This window comes from Varroa jacobsoni, unplaced genomic scaffold (assembly GCF_002532875.2).
Source record: "Varroa jacobsoni isolate VJ856 unplaced genomic scaffold, vjacob_1.0 contig00230, whole genome shotgun sequence".
Classification (NCBI taxonomy): domain Eukaryota; kingdom Metazoa; phylum Arthropoda; class Arachnida; order Mesostigmata; family Varroidae; genus Varroa; species Varroa jacobsoni.
The window spans coordinates 174,516-193,401 of record NW_019214433.1 but is presented as its reverse complement, the minus strand read 5'-3'; the positions used below and the strand labels follow the sequence as shown (position 1 = coordinate 193,401).

At 41.1% G+C, this 18,886-nt stretch overlaps 1 protein-coding gene across 1 annotated transcript; it reads right to left on the bottom strand.

Moving 5' to 3' along the window:
- Positions 1 to 14: 14 nt before the first annotated feature.
- LOC111270987 (uncharacterized) lies at positions 15 to 17,154 on the bottom strand. Its single transcript, XM_022851485.2, has 2 exons — positions 16,190 to 17,154; positions 15 to 2,454 (listed from the first exon to the last, which is right to left on the bottom strand). Exons 1-2 carry the CDS (start codon positions 16,962 to 16,964, stop codon positions 830 to 832), a joined length of 2,400 nt encoding a protein of 799 aa, XP_022707220.1. The 5' UTR covers positions 16,965 to 17,154; the 3' UTR covers positions 15 to 829.
- Between the last annotated feature and the right edge of the window lie 1,732 nt (positions 17,155 to 18,886).

Sequence of the window (18,886 nt, the reverse complement as noted above, 5' to 3'; positions counted from 1 at the left end):
ATATAATAGTTTATTTTGTCAACAATATCCTATGTACACATCATTTCCACCGAGGTCGTTTCCGCCATCTTGGTCATGTGGCAGACAGCTGTCCATAAATAAATAAATATCCTTATCGTTTATTCATTATTGATGCGATTGGCCCACGTCATTCCCTAAAAGAGACTTGTTGTGCCTTTGCCTCTATCGTGTATCATTGTTTTGCCTTTTATCGAAGATAGTTGTTACAATCTTTTCAACAAATGCACCAGTTCCAAGTGGTTGTTACGTCTCCCTTCGGGCTTTTTTAATATAGCAGATTGACTACTTAATCGACCAGACATACAGTTTGTTATAAAAACCCAGAATTCTCTTGATAGATGTAAATACAACAGAGAACCCCTCGTGCTCATGTGAAGTCTACCGCATACTTTTGACATAGAATAATCTTACCCGAACTTAACCCTTATGAGATTTGTTTGATTAGCGAATATTTTGGAACCTTCTAAAGGTCTAGGTAAATTGAACTTTATGAGACCAGCTTAGGCACGGGCGCAGCAGTCGATAATTTTTATATTATATTCACGCATATATGAATCCTTTCGTTTTTCCTAATTTTTCTTCCATTACCAAGCTTACTTTTACTTTCCTATTCCATTTTATAAAATACACATGCTAATTAATTATATAGCCTCTATAACAAAGTTGTAACAGTATTTCCCGGTAAAAGTTCATATATTGGGTCACGCATACATTTTAAGCAAGTTGTTATTTCTATCACTGCCGATCATCACTACTAGTGCCGTCGGCAACCTTATCACCATCATTATCATATCACCCCAAATGAGCATCAACGTGATGGTCGATACAATATGGATTTCGATGGCTGTAACAAACTTTTAAAGCTACTCGGAAAGTGTGAACCTATGGTCGAGTAGCCGTCCCCCAGAGGTGCAGGGTCGGGGTCCATACAGGTTTCTCCTCGATTCTGTTGTGATTTGCCGTTCTTCGGACGGCGATTCTCATTGTTTTTTCGTCGCCGTTGCCGGTGATCATCGTGCTCGCCGCAGATGCGATCCGATGGTGGATTCGTTTGCTTATATACACCATAGTCGCGTTGGTAACGTTCGAGCATCGGAGGCCGTTTATCCAGCGTTCCTACAGAGCCGCAGTAGCTTTTCGAAGAGTGAGCCGACCCCGACGACTTTGTGTCTAGAGGTTCTGTCTTGCCGCTTTTTCCTGCCTCTTTACTTTTTTTTACTGCTTCAGAGTAACGGTGAGGTATACTTGTCATCTGTAGCTGAAGTTCTTTTTCGTTTAGTTTTTTCTTTTTAATGTCCTTCAGTCGTCGATTGGAGCGGAAATTATTTGCCATGATAAGTGAACCAGCAATAAGAACCAGTGAGCCGAAGCCAAACACCAACATTGCAATTGCCCAGTTTGGTAGTAGAGGAGGTTCGACAAGGAGTTCGGAAGCAGGCGTTTTCACGTATTTGAATTTGAACGATGTCATATTGGGGTCGAGGACGAATTCGAAGTCGTTGTCAGATTTATACGCCATCACATCTCGCACATCTTCAGTGAGTTCTTGATCATCAATCATCGGCTCTGTCTGATAAAACACGAGGAAGAAATCAACTTCAACCCCTTTACTAAATCCGTCGATGAGAATATAATTGAGGAAATCACCGTAGCGTGTATCGTCAAGAAATGACTTTAGTTGCTGTTTTACGTGAAATGCTAAGTACTTAAATTCCTTCGTATTTCTATCGTCTAAATAGGGGGACCATTCCCATCCATCGATGATTTTCGTTTGCCCCTCATAATATACCAGTGGGACTTGCAGGTCGGGCTCTCCAAAATCATCTGGAACATCTTCTTCAACCGTTCGATACGTCGAAGTCTCGTACCCTTTGTGCTGTCCTTTCTGGCGACGGTACAGCTCTTCGAAATCAGCCAAAGATGGACCGGATGGTGCGGACGGTAGTGAAGGAGCAGATCTTGGAGGGCCGAAAGGATATGGTTTTCGTTCAGGCTTCGCGGTAGTGATTCGCTTTCCAGGCTTACGAATCCTCACTGGCTGAAACTGTTTAGACTTGGGTCGGTCTCTGGCGCGGTCAAAAATTTTCACAATGGGCCGCACCGTCCGAACTCCCGGTGCGCCAGTCGGTTTTTTGGGACGTGTAAAAATACCAAAAGCAGGCCTGTCCTGCTTTGGCTGCCTGCTTTTGATAGGCGCAACCGCGACGCCATCGACCTCTTTGTCGCGTAGTCTCATAGGTCGGGTTCGCACGACCGATGGACGCTTTTTCGGAATCTTGAGTTTCTTTAGTTTCACAATGGAAATCGGCGTTGTTGCAAGCGGCAGCGGGAAGTTTTTGTTATCATAATCGTCATCCTCGTTCTCAGCGTTATATACGGGGGGCGCAGCTGTTACAGTTGGTAACTCCGTTGGCTGGTGTGCGATACGAACACCTGGAAATCGGAGATGCACAAAATAATACCGAGTTAAAGGACTATTCAAAGTGATTCAGCTTTACGAAAGGATTAGCTGAGGAAGTGGACAAAGGAAAAGGCAGGCAATGATTAACTGTTACATTACATCACCACTGAGATGCCGAGAGCGAAGTGCGTTACCGTCGTATACGTAACGATTATGCTCGATATCAAGATCAAATATTATGCTACATTAACCTGTGGAATGAGGCAGTTTGTTTATTTAGCACTTGGGATCATTTGGGTCTAAGCGTAGAGCTTTCAGCGTGATACTAATATTGTTCAGCGCAACACTAATTGTAAATCAATCAATATGGCATAATTGCAGAACCACTGGCGATCCGAGAATTAATAAAGGGCCATTTTTAACCCAAAAACATTTGGCAACATCTGCGTAATACATTTGTAAATGATAAGTCGATTTTTCGCGACCAGCGAGTGTAGAAGTTATTCACGGAGGATCGCGACGCGATAACGTGTTTGTTTCTCAGAGCCTTTTGCTAGTCTCACATTTTAGATATCGGATTTGCTTAATTTACTACTAAATACTGCCCACGTAATAATAAATGCTTGCTAAACTTTCCCATTAACAGTGGACGCTACAATGACGATTAAAGTCGTATAGAAACGTTGCCCTTTCTCTTAAACTTACTAGCCGATGAACATAAAATTTTATTTGTGCAGATTTTTGTGTAGGTCCATTATGATTATTTATGTGTCACTAAATCACCATTCTGCAATATGTTTTATGCTGTCCCACATCCAAAACACGAACAGATATGTCTGCCAATTACAGCCGCAAATACTGATGTAAAAACAAATCGTAAAAGTCATAAATATAGATATCGTCAAAAACGCCTTCTGAGTTCATGGCTTTTACATCACCTAAATTTGTTTTTTTTGTCGTTTAATATTTTCGAGGCGACATAAAAACGTTTCGTAGGAGCTCAGCAGTAAATAACACCTAAGCGCTAGGGGTCCCTTCACGCCAGCGATCTACTCGGATCATAACAGTAAGACGCAACAGAACTGAAGTTAATCGTACAGGGTAGTTAGAAAATGAATAAATCATAAGCTGCTTAACTTAATAGTAACTTTATTAATATCAGTTTATGGGCAAGCATTCCCCCGCTGAGCGGACGGAGATGTTTGGATGAAGAACACTAAGACGATATCACGCAGGGAAAATACCTAATTGTGCTAATACTGAAAGAACAAACGTCGAACTTGCTACTGGTGTTAATGTCTTAGTAACTTTCGCACTTACCCAAGCAATGTGATGATAATAAAGATAATAAAGTCTATAGAAGAAATTCACCACAAGCTGGAGCTCTAAAACGATCACTTTCGTAAACCATATTAATAAACTGTAGGCAATATCTGCTAATCTGCTGGGGTATTGACTATATACGAGGAGTAAGCACGAGATGATCCGATAGCTTTTTATCAATTTGATCAAATTTATTATTATTCATTTGTTTTAATATCATATAATCTAGTTGTCTGAATTAGATCGAGGCTGCCATTTTTTTGCCACCGTACAATTCATTTTCAATATTTGTTAACCTATTATTTGTTTAACTTACATTGAAATAATCTACAATTTACCACTAAATTGTTTAATGAATGAAGATCAACACACCATTAAAAGATTCCACTTAGATCCTGCCTATTGAAAATTACTACAATATAGAATAGAGCAAACCGCACTTTTACTTTAAGCAATTCACAGAGAAACTTTGTGATCCGAGCAAAAATCGTGATGGTACTAAACTTAACGGTGAGATATCTTGGTAGTGAATCATCGTTGAGTTGTACCTGTTAATGGTAGTTAGGCAGCCGCTATGACCGATACAAAATGCCTGGTCTGGCTGATACACTTTGTTGTCTTCAACTAACATTTGTTTACTTGCATCGGTCCAGTTCCGATTGAAGTAGCGGAAATAAACTTCTTCCTGGATGCCGGCAAATTTATATAGCCTTTTCCCCGCCTGATGCCAATTCTTTATGCGCATCGACGTTGAAGGAGACGTCAGTTGTAAGTGTTGTTTTTAATCGTTTGCCACTCAAGGACCATTACAGTAATAACAGCGGCAAGGATACTTGCTTGTCTATGAGAGGACCAGTACTTCAATCAAGCAGTTCAGCAGCGAAACTATTCCATTTACCTCAGACACGTACAACGGTACGTATACTGTGCTTGTACACTACAACAACTACGTACGGCAACATACAATACAAATACAGCGCGTATCAAATACGATTATATGTATAACTACGATATTTGCCTGCATAGACAGACTGGTACGGAGCTACTTATCATCCAGACGCATGGATCGGTCACAATACAATAGAAACCAAACTGGCCGACAGGCGTAGCTGGTGGATGGGCAAAATGGCAACGCTCCATCGCCAGTCGATGTGATTTTCCCACATTCACTGATCTTCATTCACTGGCCACCAGCGCTGTCAGCGGAAACGCGATCAGGAAGCTAATCTCACCGTGTGTGTAATTGTTTGATTTGTCAATTTTTGATGATTTGTCAAGGCAAGACCGAGAAACTTCTGTGCATTTATCCTGCAGATGCACGTTCGACCAGATTTCGGGTCAGAAAGTAACCTTATGGCAATAACAGTCCTCGCTTCAGAGACAGTGTTTTAGTGGATATCAGCTAAATTAACTATTAGTAGCTTTCGTAAATAGACTCCGGGCCAATATCTTTCCTTGTCACGGAAGCCTTATATCCATTTATTTCCGACAGCCCTGACACCGATGTCCCTTAGGCTCATATACTGTTATATGGTTCGCTTGAGTGATCGCTTAGCGACTGAGCGCTGATTTTTTTTTAGTTCCTAAAATAAAATGTTCAACCAAACTCAACGAATGGGCAAGAGAGATTGCTAAAACCTAAATTAATTTTGCACATGACACGCTTTTCATCTAGCTTCCCAAGATCATTTTCTGCTCTGAGGTCGGGCACACGTCGGAAAAGCCAGCAGATCAGAAGACAGCTTGCAAAATCAGCAATGTCCAAAGTGCAAAATGCTAAAAGGCTTCGTGTGTTAACTTTTTTTTTGGATAACGAACGTCACTTCAATAGTTCCTTATAAATGTATATAGTCAGTTCATGCCATGTTAAAGTGTATGGATTATATTTAAATAAAAATAGAAAGCAAATTTAATCTAGATTGCTTATCTGTGTGGCTACATATATTATTATAGCCTTAGTTAGGGATACGACAAAGTACCCGAAAATTGTACAATTTTCTGCGTTTACAGCGGAATACGACATGAAAAAGCTGTTTTTGAATTTTATTTTCCTTATTTTATGCAAGTTCTAAACACGAACTATCGATTTGAGCTATTTTGTTCTAACAGGACATAAGATAAAGAATATATATCTTCTCCGTCTTCATTTTTATCTTACGCAAGTATCATGTTTTGCTTCATTATACAATAAATAAAAAATACAGTATTTAGTTATACCTATGTAAATTTCGTATGCGTCTTAGTGTCATGTCACAGTACCTCACCGACCCCTGTGATATACAAGTATCAGAAGAACACGACATCTCTGTATCTGCCTTCGTCTTGGGCCGCCTTCAAAAATACATGTCGTATTCGGCCCTTCGTCATTCCGTTCTACTTCGTGTCTGTGTTTACGTTCAACACTACATAGACCGACAGGGGACTACCATCAGCAGTAACAAGAACAGCGCTATTTCTATTGTGTTTCGCTGGCACAATGTTCGAGCTAAGTATAATAATAATAATAATAAGACATCGCTTTACCACCGGGAAAGCCAAGCGATGTTCGCGCCATTGCTCAGTCAGTCAGTGACGGTGACAGAAATTACAGAATGCTATTCAACAAGTACTCAGTGCACTAAAACTGTAATCGTATTATACGCGTATTGTTCTTTGTCCACAGTCATCGTAACTGGTGATGCTCATTATGATGCCGAGGCGGAATAGCACGGATGCTGGCTGCAGTATAAATTGGGAACGTCAGGAAGGATAACCCCCTTATCTTCCGTTCTTTGTCTAACCCTGTTTCAGCCCTAAAGGTTGTTCGCTCCTCGTCACCATGGAAAAACTGTGAGAAACTGAACACTGTAAATTTCAGTTTTTTCAAAAATTCCTATCTGTAAGCCAACAAACTAGACAGGTAGTAGCAACATTCTCATAATCATTCTTCCCTCTGACCCTTAACCCCGCGACCATTGTTCTATCGGCGCACAGTGTCTTACAACATGTTGTTACGTTGGTGACGTTTGCGTGCACTACTTTATGGACGTGAACGCAGCATATCAGGCAGGGGTTAACCGGGCTATGAAATAGATAAGCACATAATTCTAGTCTCTCCAGCCGTGCGTGCAGGGGTCAGCTCGTAAGTACGGTCGATTTCTAGACAACATGACCAGCAACTAATGAAGACGCTTACTTGAGCACCGGGAACCTTAGATAATTGTGCGACATTTTCACCACTACCGTCTACAAAGACAGGGCAGTTTAGCATGATTGATAGATGCTTTTTGGGCTAAACGTATATAATGGATAACGTATTTGCTTGTTGATCTTAGCTACAACTTGTAATCGGGGTTCGAACCCGAGCATAGACAGACTTTGTTTCGTGGTGGGAGCCAGCCAGCCAGCCAGCCAGCCGGCCAGCCGGCCGTCTGATGGAATGCCTAACGGCAATACCGGACGTAAAACTCAAAACATAGGGGGCTAAATGTATATAATGGCGTGTGTAATTTAGCTGCTCATATCTTAGGGGATACTTGTTGAGGCTCCATGAAGTCAGCGTAGGCAGGATTTCTTAAACGTTCATTTCTCATTTGCGCGTACTCATGGACTTTGTCCTTTGAATGTTCCAGGTCGGGTTTTCATTTAAGTCTCTCACTGTAAAAAAGAACACCAAATCGAAAGTTAACGTTGGGTTCACGAACAGAAAAATGCCAAAATGTGGATATTTTGAATTGCGGAACTTTGAGTTTTTGGCGCAAAAGTTATGCGTTGTTCTCTAACTATTTTCTAGAAGCACGAAATCTTCAACTATTACAGCTCGCATAACGTTTTCGCATAAATCAAGTATGGGATTGATTGAAGTAAAATTAAGGAAACTTATATTTTTTGACAGAGCAATATGTTGTAATTTGTGGCAGAACCGAAGACCGATGATTGGGGTCATCGATCAGCTCGACATAAGATCCTCATACAGAGCAGTAATACACTCTGTCCGGAGCTTAGTATTCAACCGGGCTGCAGATTTGGAATGGATGTTCATCTCGTTAGTTATGAGAAGATTAAAAAAAAACGCTGCTATTGAAAACTATTATAGAAGTTATTGTTTGAAGAAAATTTACGTTAATCTCACTTTGTCGAAGAAGGAACCTGATGACCAATTCATGATAGGCAATGTAATCGGAGGGTTGCTTCCTATGGAATACCGTTCCCGAGCCATGATGACTCTTAGCTTAGGTCGCGAATGTTTCCTAAAGTTATATATGAATAAAAATTGCGTTGATAACAAAAAACATTATTGGTATATACTCGAAAATACTTTCATCAATTTGTTGCTTTTCTTTTTTTTTCTTCGTCAGAAGCTCTTTCGTCTTTCGTCGAAAGCGTCATTGGTTAGAAAAACAAGTTTACAAATCAGGCTCTGCCTAGATGTCTTTCATAAATTCGATTCAATCTGAGATCAAAAAATAAATTCATAGAAAAAAAATTACTCCAATCGTCTGTTCTCCCATAAAATTTTTGTTTAAGTAGAGGAGTTACGATTTGTCAATGCCATGAAAATGGCTGTTAGAAGGAAGGAAGTTACAGATGAATTCAAATGATTAATCACTTCATTCGAGAATATGTAACAAATCTGTATAGATCGAGGCAATGTCTCGCTTAAAAATAGTCTAAGATAAACGGATACCGCTTTGGACTTTTGTACCTTTCAGTTAAGCGCTTGTTCTCCCGTTTGCTTTGAGATCACCTGATCAATGTCACGGAGTCGTCTTTCTACTCTATTACTAACTAAGCCTAAAAAACATCGAAATCTTAATATTGTAACGCCCACTTCGTAACAGGCACTGTGGGGCCAAATTATCGTGAACGGGGGATTCGAATGCACGTAAAGCTAACGTAAACTCCTAAAGGTCGCTCGGATTGCAATAACGAAATTACCGAAAAGTAAACAATGCAAAATGTTCTGCTAACGAACTACTGTGTGTACGTGTGAAAAAACTGCATTACAATGGGCCGTATAAGGATCCTAAAGTTGCGTGTTTGGAAAAAAGCTCTGCTTAGCTATATTCTTTTATTTATATATGAGCTATATTGTAAAACGTGTCATTTTTATCATTCCATAAATAATCTACCCGTAGTGATCGCTACATATCTAAATAACTAACAGCCGAAATGTTTTGGTTTTAATTTATTGGGTCTAGTTGTTAGCCCAGATCGTGACTTCGATGATAAAAATTACATCGCCAAATATTCCGTTGTATTAACAACCACACCTTAAACACTGGGCTAAAAATATGTTCACTTTCTTTTTTCAGCCTTGTTTTTCATGATGGTATTCTAGGCTGCAACCTTATCCTAACATAACTCACGCCTAGCGTCCGCCGTCTATAGCGTGAATTCGCCACTTCACAGTTGCCGCCGACAGAGTTAGATTGTTGTCCGTGCCTTTGCTTAGCGTGTTTGTGGCAATGTGACGTGATATTATCCATATGCTTTTTTTTTTCGTTTATCTCACCGAAGGCGTTCTAAGCCTCCCCCCCAATGCGTAAGTTGATGGAAGAGTAACCTCTTCCATCAACTTACGCATTATACACTTTCGATGCTACAAATTCAGATCAAACACGAATATTGAAGCGTAACCCACAGAACAGTCGACCGTTATCACTGCGGCCGCTGTTACAGTATCAGATCATTGTACCTTTCGAATGTCGTGACCCGGGCAAGCAAAATTGTGAACCAGTTTGCTTGTGTATTGATATTGCTTTATTCTAGGAAACAAAAACTAGAGGCTTACCTTCTATTTAGCTTAATATTAACTAGAATGGAAAGAGACGGAAAGGGTCAGCTCTGTCCCTGTATATTGAATACGTTATCGATGTGTATGTGTGAGCTTCAGGCAGAGACAAGCACCAAAGAAGCTTGCTAGCTGAAAGGATTACATTGTCGCTGATTTTTATTCGGACTATAGTTATAGTGGAGCTCAACTGCATTTGTTTCTGATAGAAGGCAATCTTTGCAACACTGCGCACAGAATTTGACTATACACGGACCCTAGCAATACAGAAGCAACTTGGTGGTAAACCAGGGTAAGTGCTTGAAAACTAAGGAAAAAAGGCCAACCAACGCAGCTGCCTGCTATTTACGTTGTCGACAAATGTAAGGTTTTGACGCGAGTATTGCCTACTTAGCATGCACACTTCGTCAAATTTACCGCTCTGCTTTGATTCAAGTTACATGGTACTGCCATGCTAGTACGGAAAGGTAGTCACTTGCGACGCGTGACATATACTTTAACACATAAACATGCAATATGCAACATATTATATTGAAACAGTTTCACTATTAGTCTTTCTAAAGAACCGCTAGCGGAGATGATAACTACAGTTGCTCTGCTTGGAATCCGTGAACAAAAGCCTTTGACAGACGAACGTTTTACAACAACCACTTGTACGACCACTGCTTGTCACTACAACTTAGATACAGGTCCAGTTGACGCTAGCTGCTGCCTGCTCGTCGTTCTTTAATATCTGAACCTCCGCCATTTTCGTCTGAGCAGCATTTTCGACTTCTACTGTTATAATCTGCAGTGCTACAGGGGCATCAACCAGCAACAACAGCACGGATACATTTTTTTTATAGTCGTTATCGTAGTACCCGTAGCAATAATCGTAGTGGCAACGTCAACTTCATCATTAACTCAGCTATGCTCTCGTCCTGACGCTGTCTCCGTTTTGAAAATAGACGTCGCTGGAAACGGCTGAAAATCATCAGCCCGGTTTCCCCTATATTTTGCAACGGCGGAAGGAGCTAAAGTAACTTTCGACGACAGACAGTGATAGCGATGATCGTTTTGGCAGCCACTACGGATGCCATCATTTTCGAACCGATCTTCACACCATCATCAACGACTGGTCGCCAAAAGACTTCAGCTACGGCTACAACGATGACGGTGGCGTAAGCTAAGACGTTCGCTCGTTCATGTCATTAGCAGCGAGCAGCAATGGCAGAACCATATTTCAATCATGAACGCTTTTGGTAGCGTAAAGGTTGTGGTAGCAAAATGAGGGGCAAGAGGCAAAATAACGTATTCAGTTTGTGTCTAGTCAGTCAGATTCGATTATTAAATCCAAGTGTAAGTGTAAATTAAGCATGAGCTAACAGCTTGATAGAATGGACATACAGTCGATGTTTTTGCAGTGAGGTTGTTCATGACTATCAGTATCCATAAAGAAACGTTAGTTCAATGTTAATGGAATTATGGAACACGAGGCTTATCCTGAATGTCTGGTGGGTACTGCCCATAGCGAAGCTGTTCTACGAATTTACATAGATGATCACTTAGCTTTCAGAAATAATGAAATGATCGCATTAAATTGCGTAAAGATGAAGTAACAATGCGACAAGTGAAGTTATGATAGTCCGCCCTGTAGCATTCAGGTCGCGAGTCTTTAAGTAATATTGTCGCTAAGGTAAAATTGAATCTACCAGTTACTTCAACTAGGAAAAAACACTGCCTGCAGACCTACTTGTAGAAGTGCCACACAATCAAACCTCCGGCCTTCATTGCGTTAATTGCATTTTAGGGGACTTCTTGCCACCATTCAAGCTTCATATAAACATAGCTATACGGTGAACGCATCTATTGCCGATAAATATATCAAAACATGTCAAACATTACTAAACGTTAATTAACTATTAATTCGTAAAACGCAGTAGGTAGTTCAGCTTTCGCTCAACGTACCCTAATTCCTATTCCGGTTAATTTAACTTCGAAGGTAATACGGAAAGAAAAAAACATTTCTAACGATGCAATAAAATAGATGTAAATTTTAAGTGCCGTATGTCCACTGTATGGCCTATGTGAACTATGAAAGGCATATCGGATCGCTGAAGGAACTCGTTAGCTCGATGCTTAATGCTGTGACTTTTAAACAAGCGGTGTGGTACCGTTCATAAAGTAAATCGTAAAGCGCAGCCGCGGCACGGAGCCAAATGCGCGAATTTATCATTCCTCCAAAATCAGTTCAACAATGTCACGCAACAAGTATCGCGTTTTCTGAACGGGCGTGTCAAAGTAGATCGAACGAATCGTGTACGTTAATTTCAACATGTTATCACTAATTCCGTTATAATCCTAATTTTTGGACGTTGTGGCGATTTGGGGAAATTAGCAAGCTTAAAAGTTCAATGCACACGTTTTATTTTTGTTCCTTCCTTGATAAGAAAAAATTGGCAAAAAAAAATTGAAATTTTTTTGTATACTTATTAACCATGGGTAAAAAAAAACTTGAGCTAAATGACATTTTCGAGCAGGGTGACATTAGACTGAGAGTGTAAAATATAAAAATTGCTTTGTTTCAACTCTACACTGTGGGCATGAAACTCACCGTTGCAAAAATAAACATAATAATCTCTCCAAAAATTGCTTTTTTTTTTTTACACTGAACCTAAGCGCAGTTTCACCTTGGAGCAAGACAGCAATCGCGAGCAACATATCTATGAACCCATAGTGTTATCTTCATTGCATGGAAGTGTGAGATTATTGATGCAAAGTCACAGAATGACGATCATATATATATATATATATATATATATATATATATATATATAATAATAATCTGTATAAATCTAAGCAATAAAACACTCAAAAGGGGGTAGTGGTTCCCCTGTTGCAATGTATGTGAATTGCGAAAACAGAGTAATAACATTACACTGCATGGTGACAGACTAGAAAATAAAATGGTCGTACCAAGCTGGCATGAAGGAACTGCATGGAAGAAAATGTAATCGGACATCAAAAATAACTGCAATGGAGGAATAGGGATAGTTCAACAAGATGATCAAACAAGTTCAGGTTCAAGCAGGAAAGGTCCGATTTTGCTTGCGAAGTTGGATAGGCAAAAAGTAATTGGCATAGCGTTTGACGTATAACTTAATGAGCCTATTGGGTGTTTATAGGACAAAAACTAACCGATTCTATACCTGTGTAGTGTCTGTTCATTAGTACATAAATCGGGCGGTTACAGCCACTGGCCGTTAACACAAATATTACGTTTATGGCTTCTTCTTACAACTGCGTAAACTTTGCCATGAAGTCGATCTAGCCCCTCGACTAGAGAAAGTCCTAATTTATTAACAAAAATATATTTTTTGTAATCGTACCGAAAAATGTTTTTATATGAGTACCATAATCTCAACAACGTATTTGGGTTTTAGGTTTCCTTAGGTAGAAAAAATCGTTTAATCTATGTACACATTTGTATGTATTTCTGTTCCCAACGAAATGTCGGCTGTAGTGGCCCGTGTATGTTACATAGATCGGGCCCTGAACTTTTTGTGGTGAAATTTAAGGCATTGAGGCATACACCATAATACCAGTCTCTTTTGTCCTATTGTTGCCTACTGGTGAAAGTAATGTTGGTTTTGTAAAGAACTAAACTGCTCGCAACAGTCCTTACTTTCATAACGACGCTAGAACACGTTTATTACTAGCACCATTAGTTTAACGCTTGTTAACAGCAGCAGGACCGAGGGCATGCACACCCAACACCAAACACCAAACACCCGGCCACAGAATAAAAATATCGGAAGTACGAAACCGTCACCGAAGCCACAAGGTCACAGCCAGCAACGCGACAATTGGCACAGGCGTAACGCAGGCAACAGCGACGCACATGCTGAAGAGGTGGGTCCAATTGGAGCAAATGGCTCGACATAATACCGAAGCCACTACCTTAGCAGAAACATTGACCACCAGGAAAAACTTTAAGGGTGCGAAGCCAGCCGGTCGTACCGGGCAGGATCCAAAAAACCGACTTACGAAACCGATGGCCAGCTTGGCTGGCAGTTTGACGACACCGAGTCGTATTGTGAGACCAGATGACGCGCTACTGAATTGACTAATGTAGAATAAATGGATTTAGTGAACGAAAGCAGATGAACCCGCTCGCTTGGTTCTCGTTGGCTTCCGATAAATTCAACAAGCCATAACCGTAGTTGATATCAAGTCTCGTTGATCTATAAGTACGAATGGGCGACCATATTTTTGCGGCCCCTTTTACAGAACACTCATAGCTTCTCATCGATGAGAGACAGCATAGACATGTAAGCATATCATGTCAAATCAGACATGAGTCGACCCCTCGACATCCTTCAAATCTCACAAATCCTCATCGTCAGACCTAATCCAAGACGGTGCGGCATATAGAGATATATGAAGTACTCTGTTCTATTCTCCAATATTTCAAGTGCAATAATGACCGTTACATCCTTGTCCTGCCATGTCAAAAGCGAACGGAAAAAAATTTGGACCTAATCTTTTATTGTCGCTTGCTCGTTCTTTAGCGAAGTAGCAGTAGTCTTTGTAGCACTAACAAAGATGATGTCCACAACCAGGTAGTGACGTGATTCTATATCTCGGTAACCCTACAGATTAGACATGGTTGTGGTACTGCTGATCAGTAGCAGACTAGTCAACTGAAATAATCCGCGATTTTAAGGTTCTTAAGAATTAAATACTATCGGCTTCGACCAGTGAAACAAATCTACAACGGTAGCACACGTACATATTGGTGATACGAGGCGATCGAAAGTGACACAAATTACTACAATACCCATCCGATTCCGCTAAAGCTTTTCTAGACTATTATCTTTAAATAAAGTCTATCCGCCCTCTAACGAATGCAAATGAAGGAGCCGTTATTGGCGTCGATTGAGGAATCCTTTCCCTTCACATACATTGGACAATCACGTGTGACGAGTAGCCACTCGAGATACAAATCTATCAGTGATATGATTATATCACTGATATGAGTACTCCGATTACTGTGTATAAACGATAAATAGACGCTTTCTATTTGCTTTCATTGGTGACGTGATCAACCAACAAAGATCGACCAGTATTTAAAAAAAAAAAAAAAGGTAAACATATCATGCTACCGGGCAGCAATTAGTTACCCACTGCTGTTCACTTCCTAGGACATGTCCATGCTGTTGGTTTTCGATAACAGGTGTATTTAGAGGGAAAAAAAAAATAAGCAATTGTCTAATCGCTTTGGCTGTACGTCGTGCATCTAATTTAGTTTCTTATACTTATGTATTTTTATTTTGAGGATCCATGAGCGAGAATTACGCTACGTGATAAAGCTTGTGACAAGCCACAAGAAGGTTTGCCCACTTCACACATATCCGCAATACAATATATATATTGTATTGCGAGAAATATCGAGCCAAGCGATTTGGACAATTTATGATTAGGCAGATGACCGATATTATTGTTTACATTTGTTGCTTGATATGTTTGGTTTGCGACGAGCGTCTGTCGGAGGAAAGCGACAACATGTATTGATCAAATGTATCATAGCAGACGGCAGTCAAAATGTCGTTCTAATTTGCTTTACTGGTACCTCCGTGTTGGCCGCATCGACTCGAACCCCCGGTGTCTTTGAGCGATTTTTCGCGCACCGTCGATGTTCGCAACGATAATGTCACGCGCTATAATCTCCTCAAGTAGCATAGGTCGACAATACACACGAAACCCCAGCGCAGACGCTGGTGCTTCGCTTACTGCTGTTGCCACAGCCGTTACCGTCATTTTGTGAAAAACACCGAAATAAAAAAGAAGAACGAAAGACTCTACGGGCACCGATGTCTTGCACAAATGGCAAAGGTCAACAGGTTTTCTATGCTGGCCACGTCATTCTCCCTGGTGTTGTACGTCGGCTGCTATGGGTACAGTGCCACAGCGTGACATCGCACTGAAATGCGATCAAGCTCTGGGATGCTCATACTAGCAAACAGTTAGGACGACGACAACAACGAATGTTCTAGCAGTAACAACAATGGCATCTATGGCAAGCATGTCCCCCCCAAAGGTAACAGAGCAGATGTGGTCCTATGGCCGTCATTATTGCCTGGCTGGTAGCCACTGTTTTCTAGGTAACGCGGCCGATTTAGGCATTATCCAACGACCTTGTCACGACCAACGAAACACTACTGGCCTGGCTAACGCGTAGCGTGCAGTAGCAGTGATACAACAGACTGTATCAGCAGCAAAAACAACGAAATGATGGTGATTATAACGCACACGAAAATATTATTGGACCATTTCGTGCGTTTTGCTTGGTTATTGTAATGATAAATAAGGTTATGAATGAAATCCAACGCACGGTATGCGTGCAAATATGGACATACGTCACACATACGCTTTCTTTTATTTTGAATTAGATAAGTAACAGTAGTAAATAAGCCACAATAGAAATGTAGTTAGTTCGAAACCAAACGTATCTACTTCGTGTGCACTTCAGCCGAACTCGGAGTGGAAATTGCTACGGAAAACAATATAACCAACAATATTGACGTCTCCATTTATGCTCGGTATCATCTGAAATATCAAATATTTTAATACCACAGAATCACAAATCAAAGCTATGTATTCATGACGCATAAATGTTTATGGGCTCTTACCCTTCTTTGCTTTAGGATCAGCCACGTAGAGTACTTGTGCTTCACCGACTTCGTTTTGTATTTGTTTAAGTATCTCTTGAATATTTTCTACTCCAGTTTTCAAGTCGCCAGAAAGGCCTGTACTATTTAATGTTCGCTTTTGCTCACTGTCTTCTTGCACCTCTTGCTGAGTAAACTTAATCGACGTCTGCGTAACAGCGTCTTGCAGATTGTCCTCAGGTAACGAGCTAACAACTTCCCCATTTTCTCCAAGTTCCACGCCACTGACCTTGAGAGAAGTTCGGGTCACGTCCTCCGCATCACCGACACCATCAACCAAACCGCCGCTCGGACCTTGAGGTCCAAGCTCGACGATGGAACCTTGCACTGATGTCTTCGTCACAATTTCAGCGTTTTCCTCAGCTGCAAATTTGTCGTCTGGGGTCTCCTTTTGTTCGGTGACAGTAGCTTGCACCGAAGTTTGCGTAACGACATCACCTGCGCCCGCATCTGCTGATGGTGAAGTGCTGTTCACGACAACTGATTGGGCATACGGATTGACTTCGACGACTGAAGATTTCTTTGATACGACCTCATTCCTGGTAGTTGCATGCTCCGCTGGCAGGGTCGCCTTGGACATGCTTGGCACATAGATATTGAGCAATGGCGGTGGTGGCCGAGATAGAGGTCGAAACGACCTTGAAGGTCCTTGTTGGGACGATGCATCTCTTACGAATATTCCTAAGTAACACAGATAAAATAGTAATACACCCCTCAGGATATCTGGGGGTTTCATCCTGACACCTTACACTTCAACCTTAGTAGGTTACATCCTCTAGGAATCACATCACGAAAAACGAATAGCTGACGTAGCTACCACTACCAACAGGTATCGTGACACAACGACGTCTGTGCGCAACATCTTATGGCTGGGGAGAATTCCAAGATGGCGCGTTGCGAAGATCTGTAGGCCGGGTTTGACCCACAAGAATGGCGAAAAAGCACCACCATTACCGCTATGCGCGTTACCCTCACCGCGCGCCCTTACCGCACTTCAAAGCACCGTTATCGGACAAAGATACGAAGCATATGCTGCCACCTGGCGGCACTCCAGGAAGACCTCGGCTCTTCTGAAAGCATGTAACACAGACTCTGTCGAAGGACGGAAACAGATCCACTTCATTCACAACTGCCAAATGGCTTTATTTTATCGATGGATATAAGACTGTGCTCTGATCTATGCGTTTACATAGATACACTTACGTGTCGAAGAAGGTCAGGCTGATGCTTGAAGCACGTCGTAAGTCTAGTGCTAACATGGGACTTTACGACTGCACCGCAGGATGCCATTATGTTCACTGAGGAATAGTGCTAAGGCCTACTATCGGTACACAACAGCCTCTTATATAATAATTGAAGCCTGTATCCGAAATTGGCGGGGAAAGCCCCCATTTCCCATGCTACAAACGCCAAGACCATCTACATACACCATGTTACATCGCTGACAATGTGAAAATATCCTTTAATATGGTTTCAGATAATCACTTCCCGCCTCTCATGAGTTTTTACTGTAGATCAATAGATCAAAATAAGTTTTTGTAACTGGTGTCACCCTTATTTTTTTCGGCCTCCACCTTAGCAGACACCACCTTAATCTGGGACTACGCACAGGTATGACGTTTGTTTGTCCTAATTCATATATCTATAAAAAAGTAAGACACTTAAATATAAATACAAATAAGACGATCACGCAAGCCAGTTTTGTTCATCTTGCTAATATTTTTGGTTCTCTTAAGAGATTCGCATAAACCCTGGCACTTTGTTTTGACGACACACCATTTTGTCCCAGCGATAAGCGTTGGTATCGAGGAGTAGTAAGCCGGTTTTGCATAAATCGCCTGTTCAATTTTAAACTTTTAGACATCCGCGAAAAGACATTTTCATCTAAATCATTCTCGCATAATGGTATCTTTGCAGTATTAAAAGAATGAAAGGTATATGGACGTTGCTTTATAGTCTAGCACCCACACCTCACATTTCCATACTCGCGTAGAAAAGTTCCTCGTAGATGTTGTCGAGTGCTCCAACACGAGGATCGGCCAGAAAACATAACACTAGCCAAGGTGCAATATGACAGTTTTTAACTAGCTAATGGCTTTGCTAGTTTACTATATCATAATAATGAACTCTACAGATATTATGGTGCTGAGATGTTTCAGCCCTAGCAAAAGCCCCATTAGCATAACTATACGCCTTGCACAGGAAACGATTTTACTTTTCCACAGCGAATTTACAAGCTATACATATCTAGTCATCCTTATAATGTCACTGAGGATGATCGATCGCGTTTGATTTTGCCTCAAGGCCGGTGTCGTTCTTGTTGGTGTCCTTCGTCCTGCCCTTGTCATCTTCCGACTTGCCCTGTTCATCCTCGGGTATCCCTTTGTCGTCCTTAGGTATATCCGTGTCGTCTTTGGATACCTTTTTGTCATCCTCTGGTGCCTTGTTGTGTAAGAGTTTTTCTTTTTCATCTTTCAGAACACTATCGATTTTAGCTTCCGGCTTATAGTCAAGTATGCCTATTATTTTTGGTCCCTGTTTACAGCTGGCAGGTTGTTCAACTTGGAACTTTGCGCGCTGGATAGTTCTAACAAGTTCGCGGAATGACAAATTATCGCTATGGCTCGACCCGTCGTCCGAATGGACATCAGGAACCCA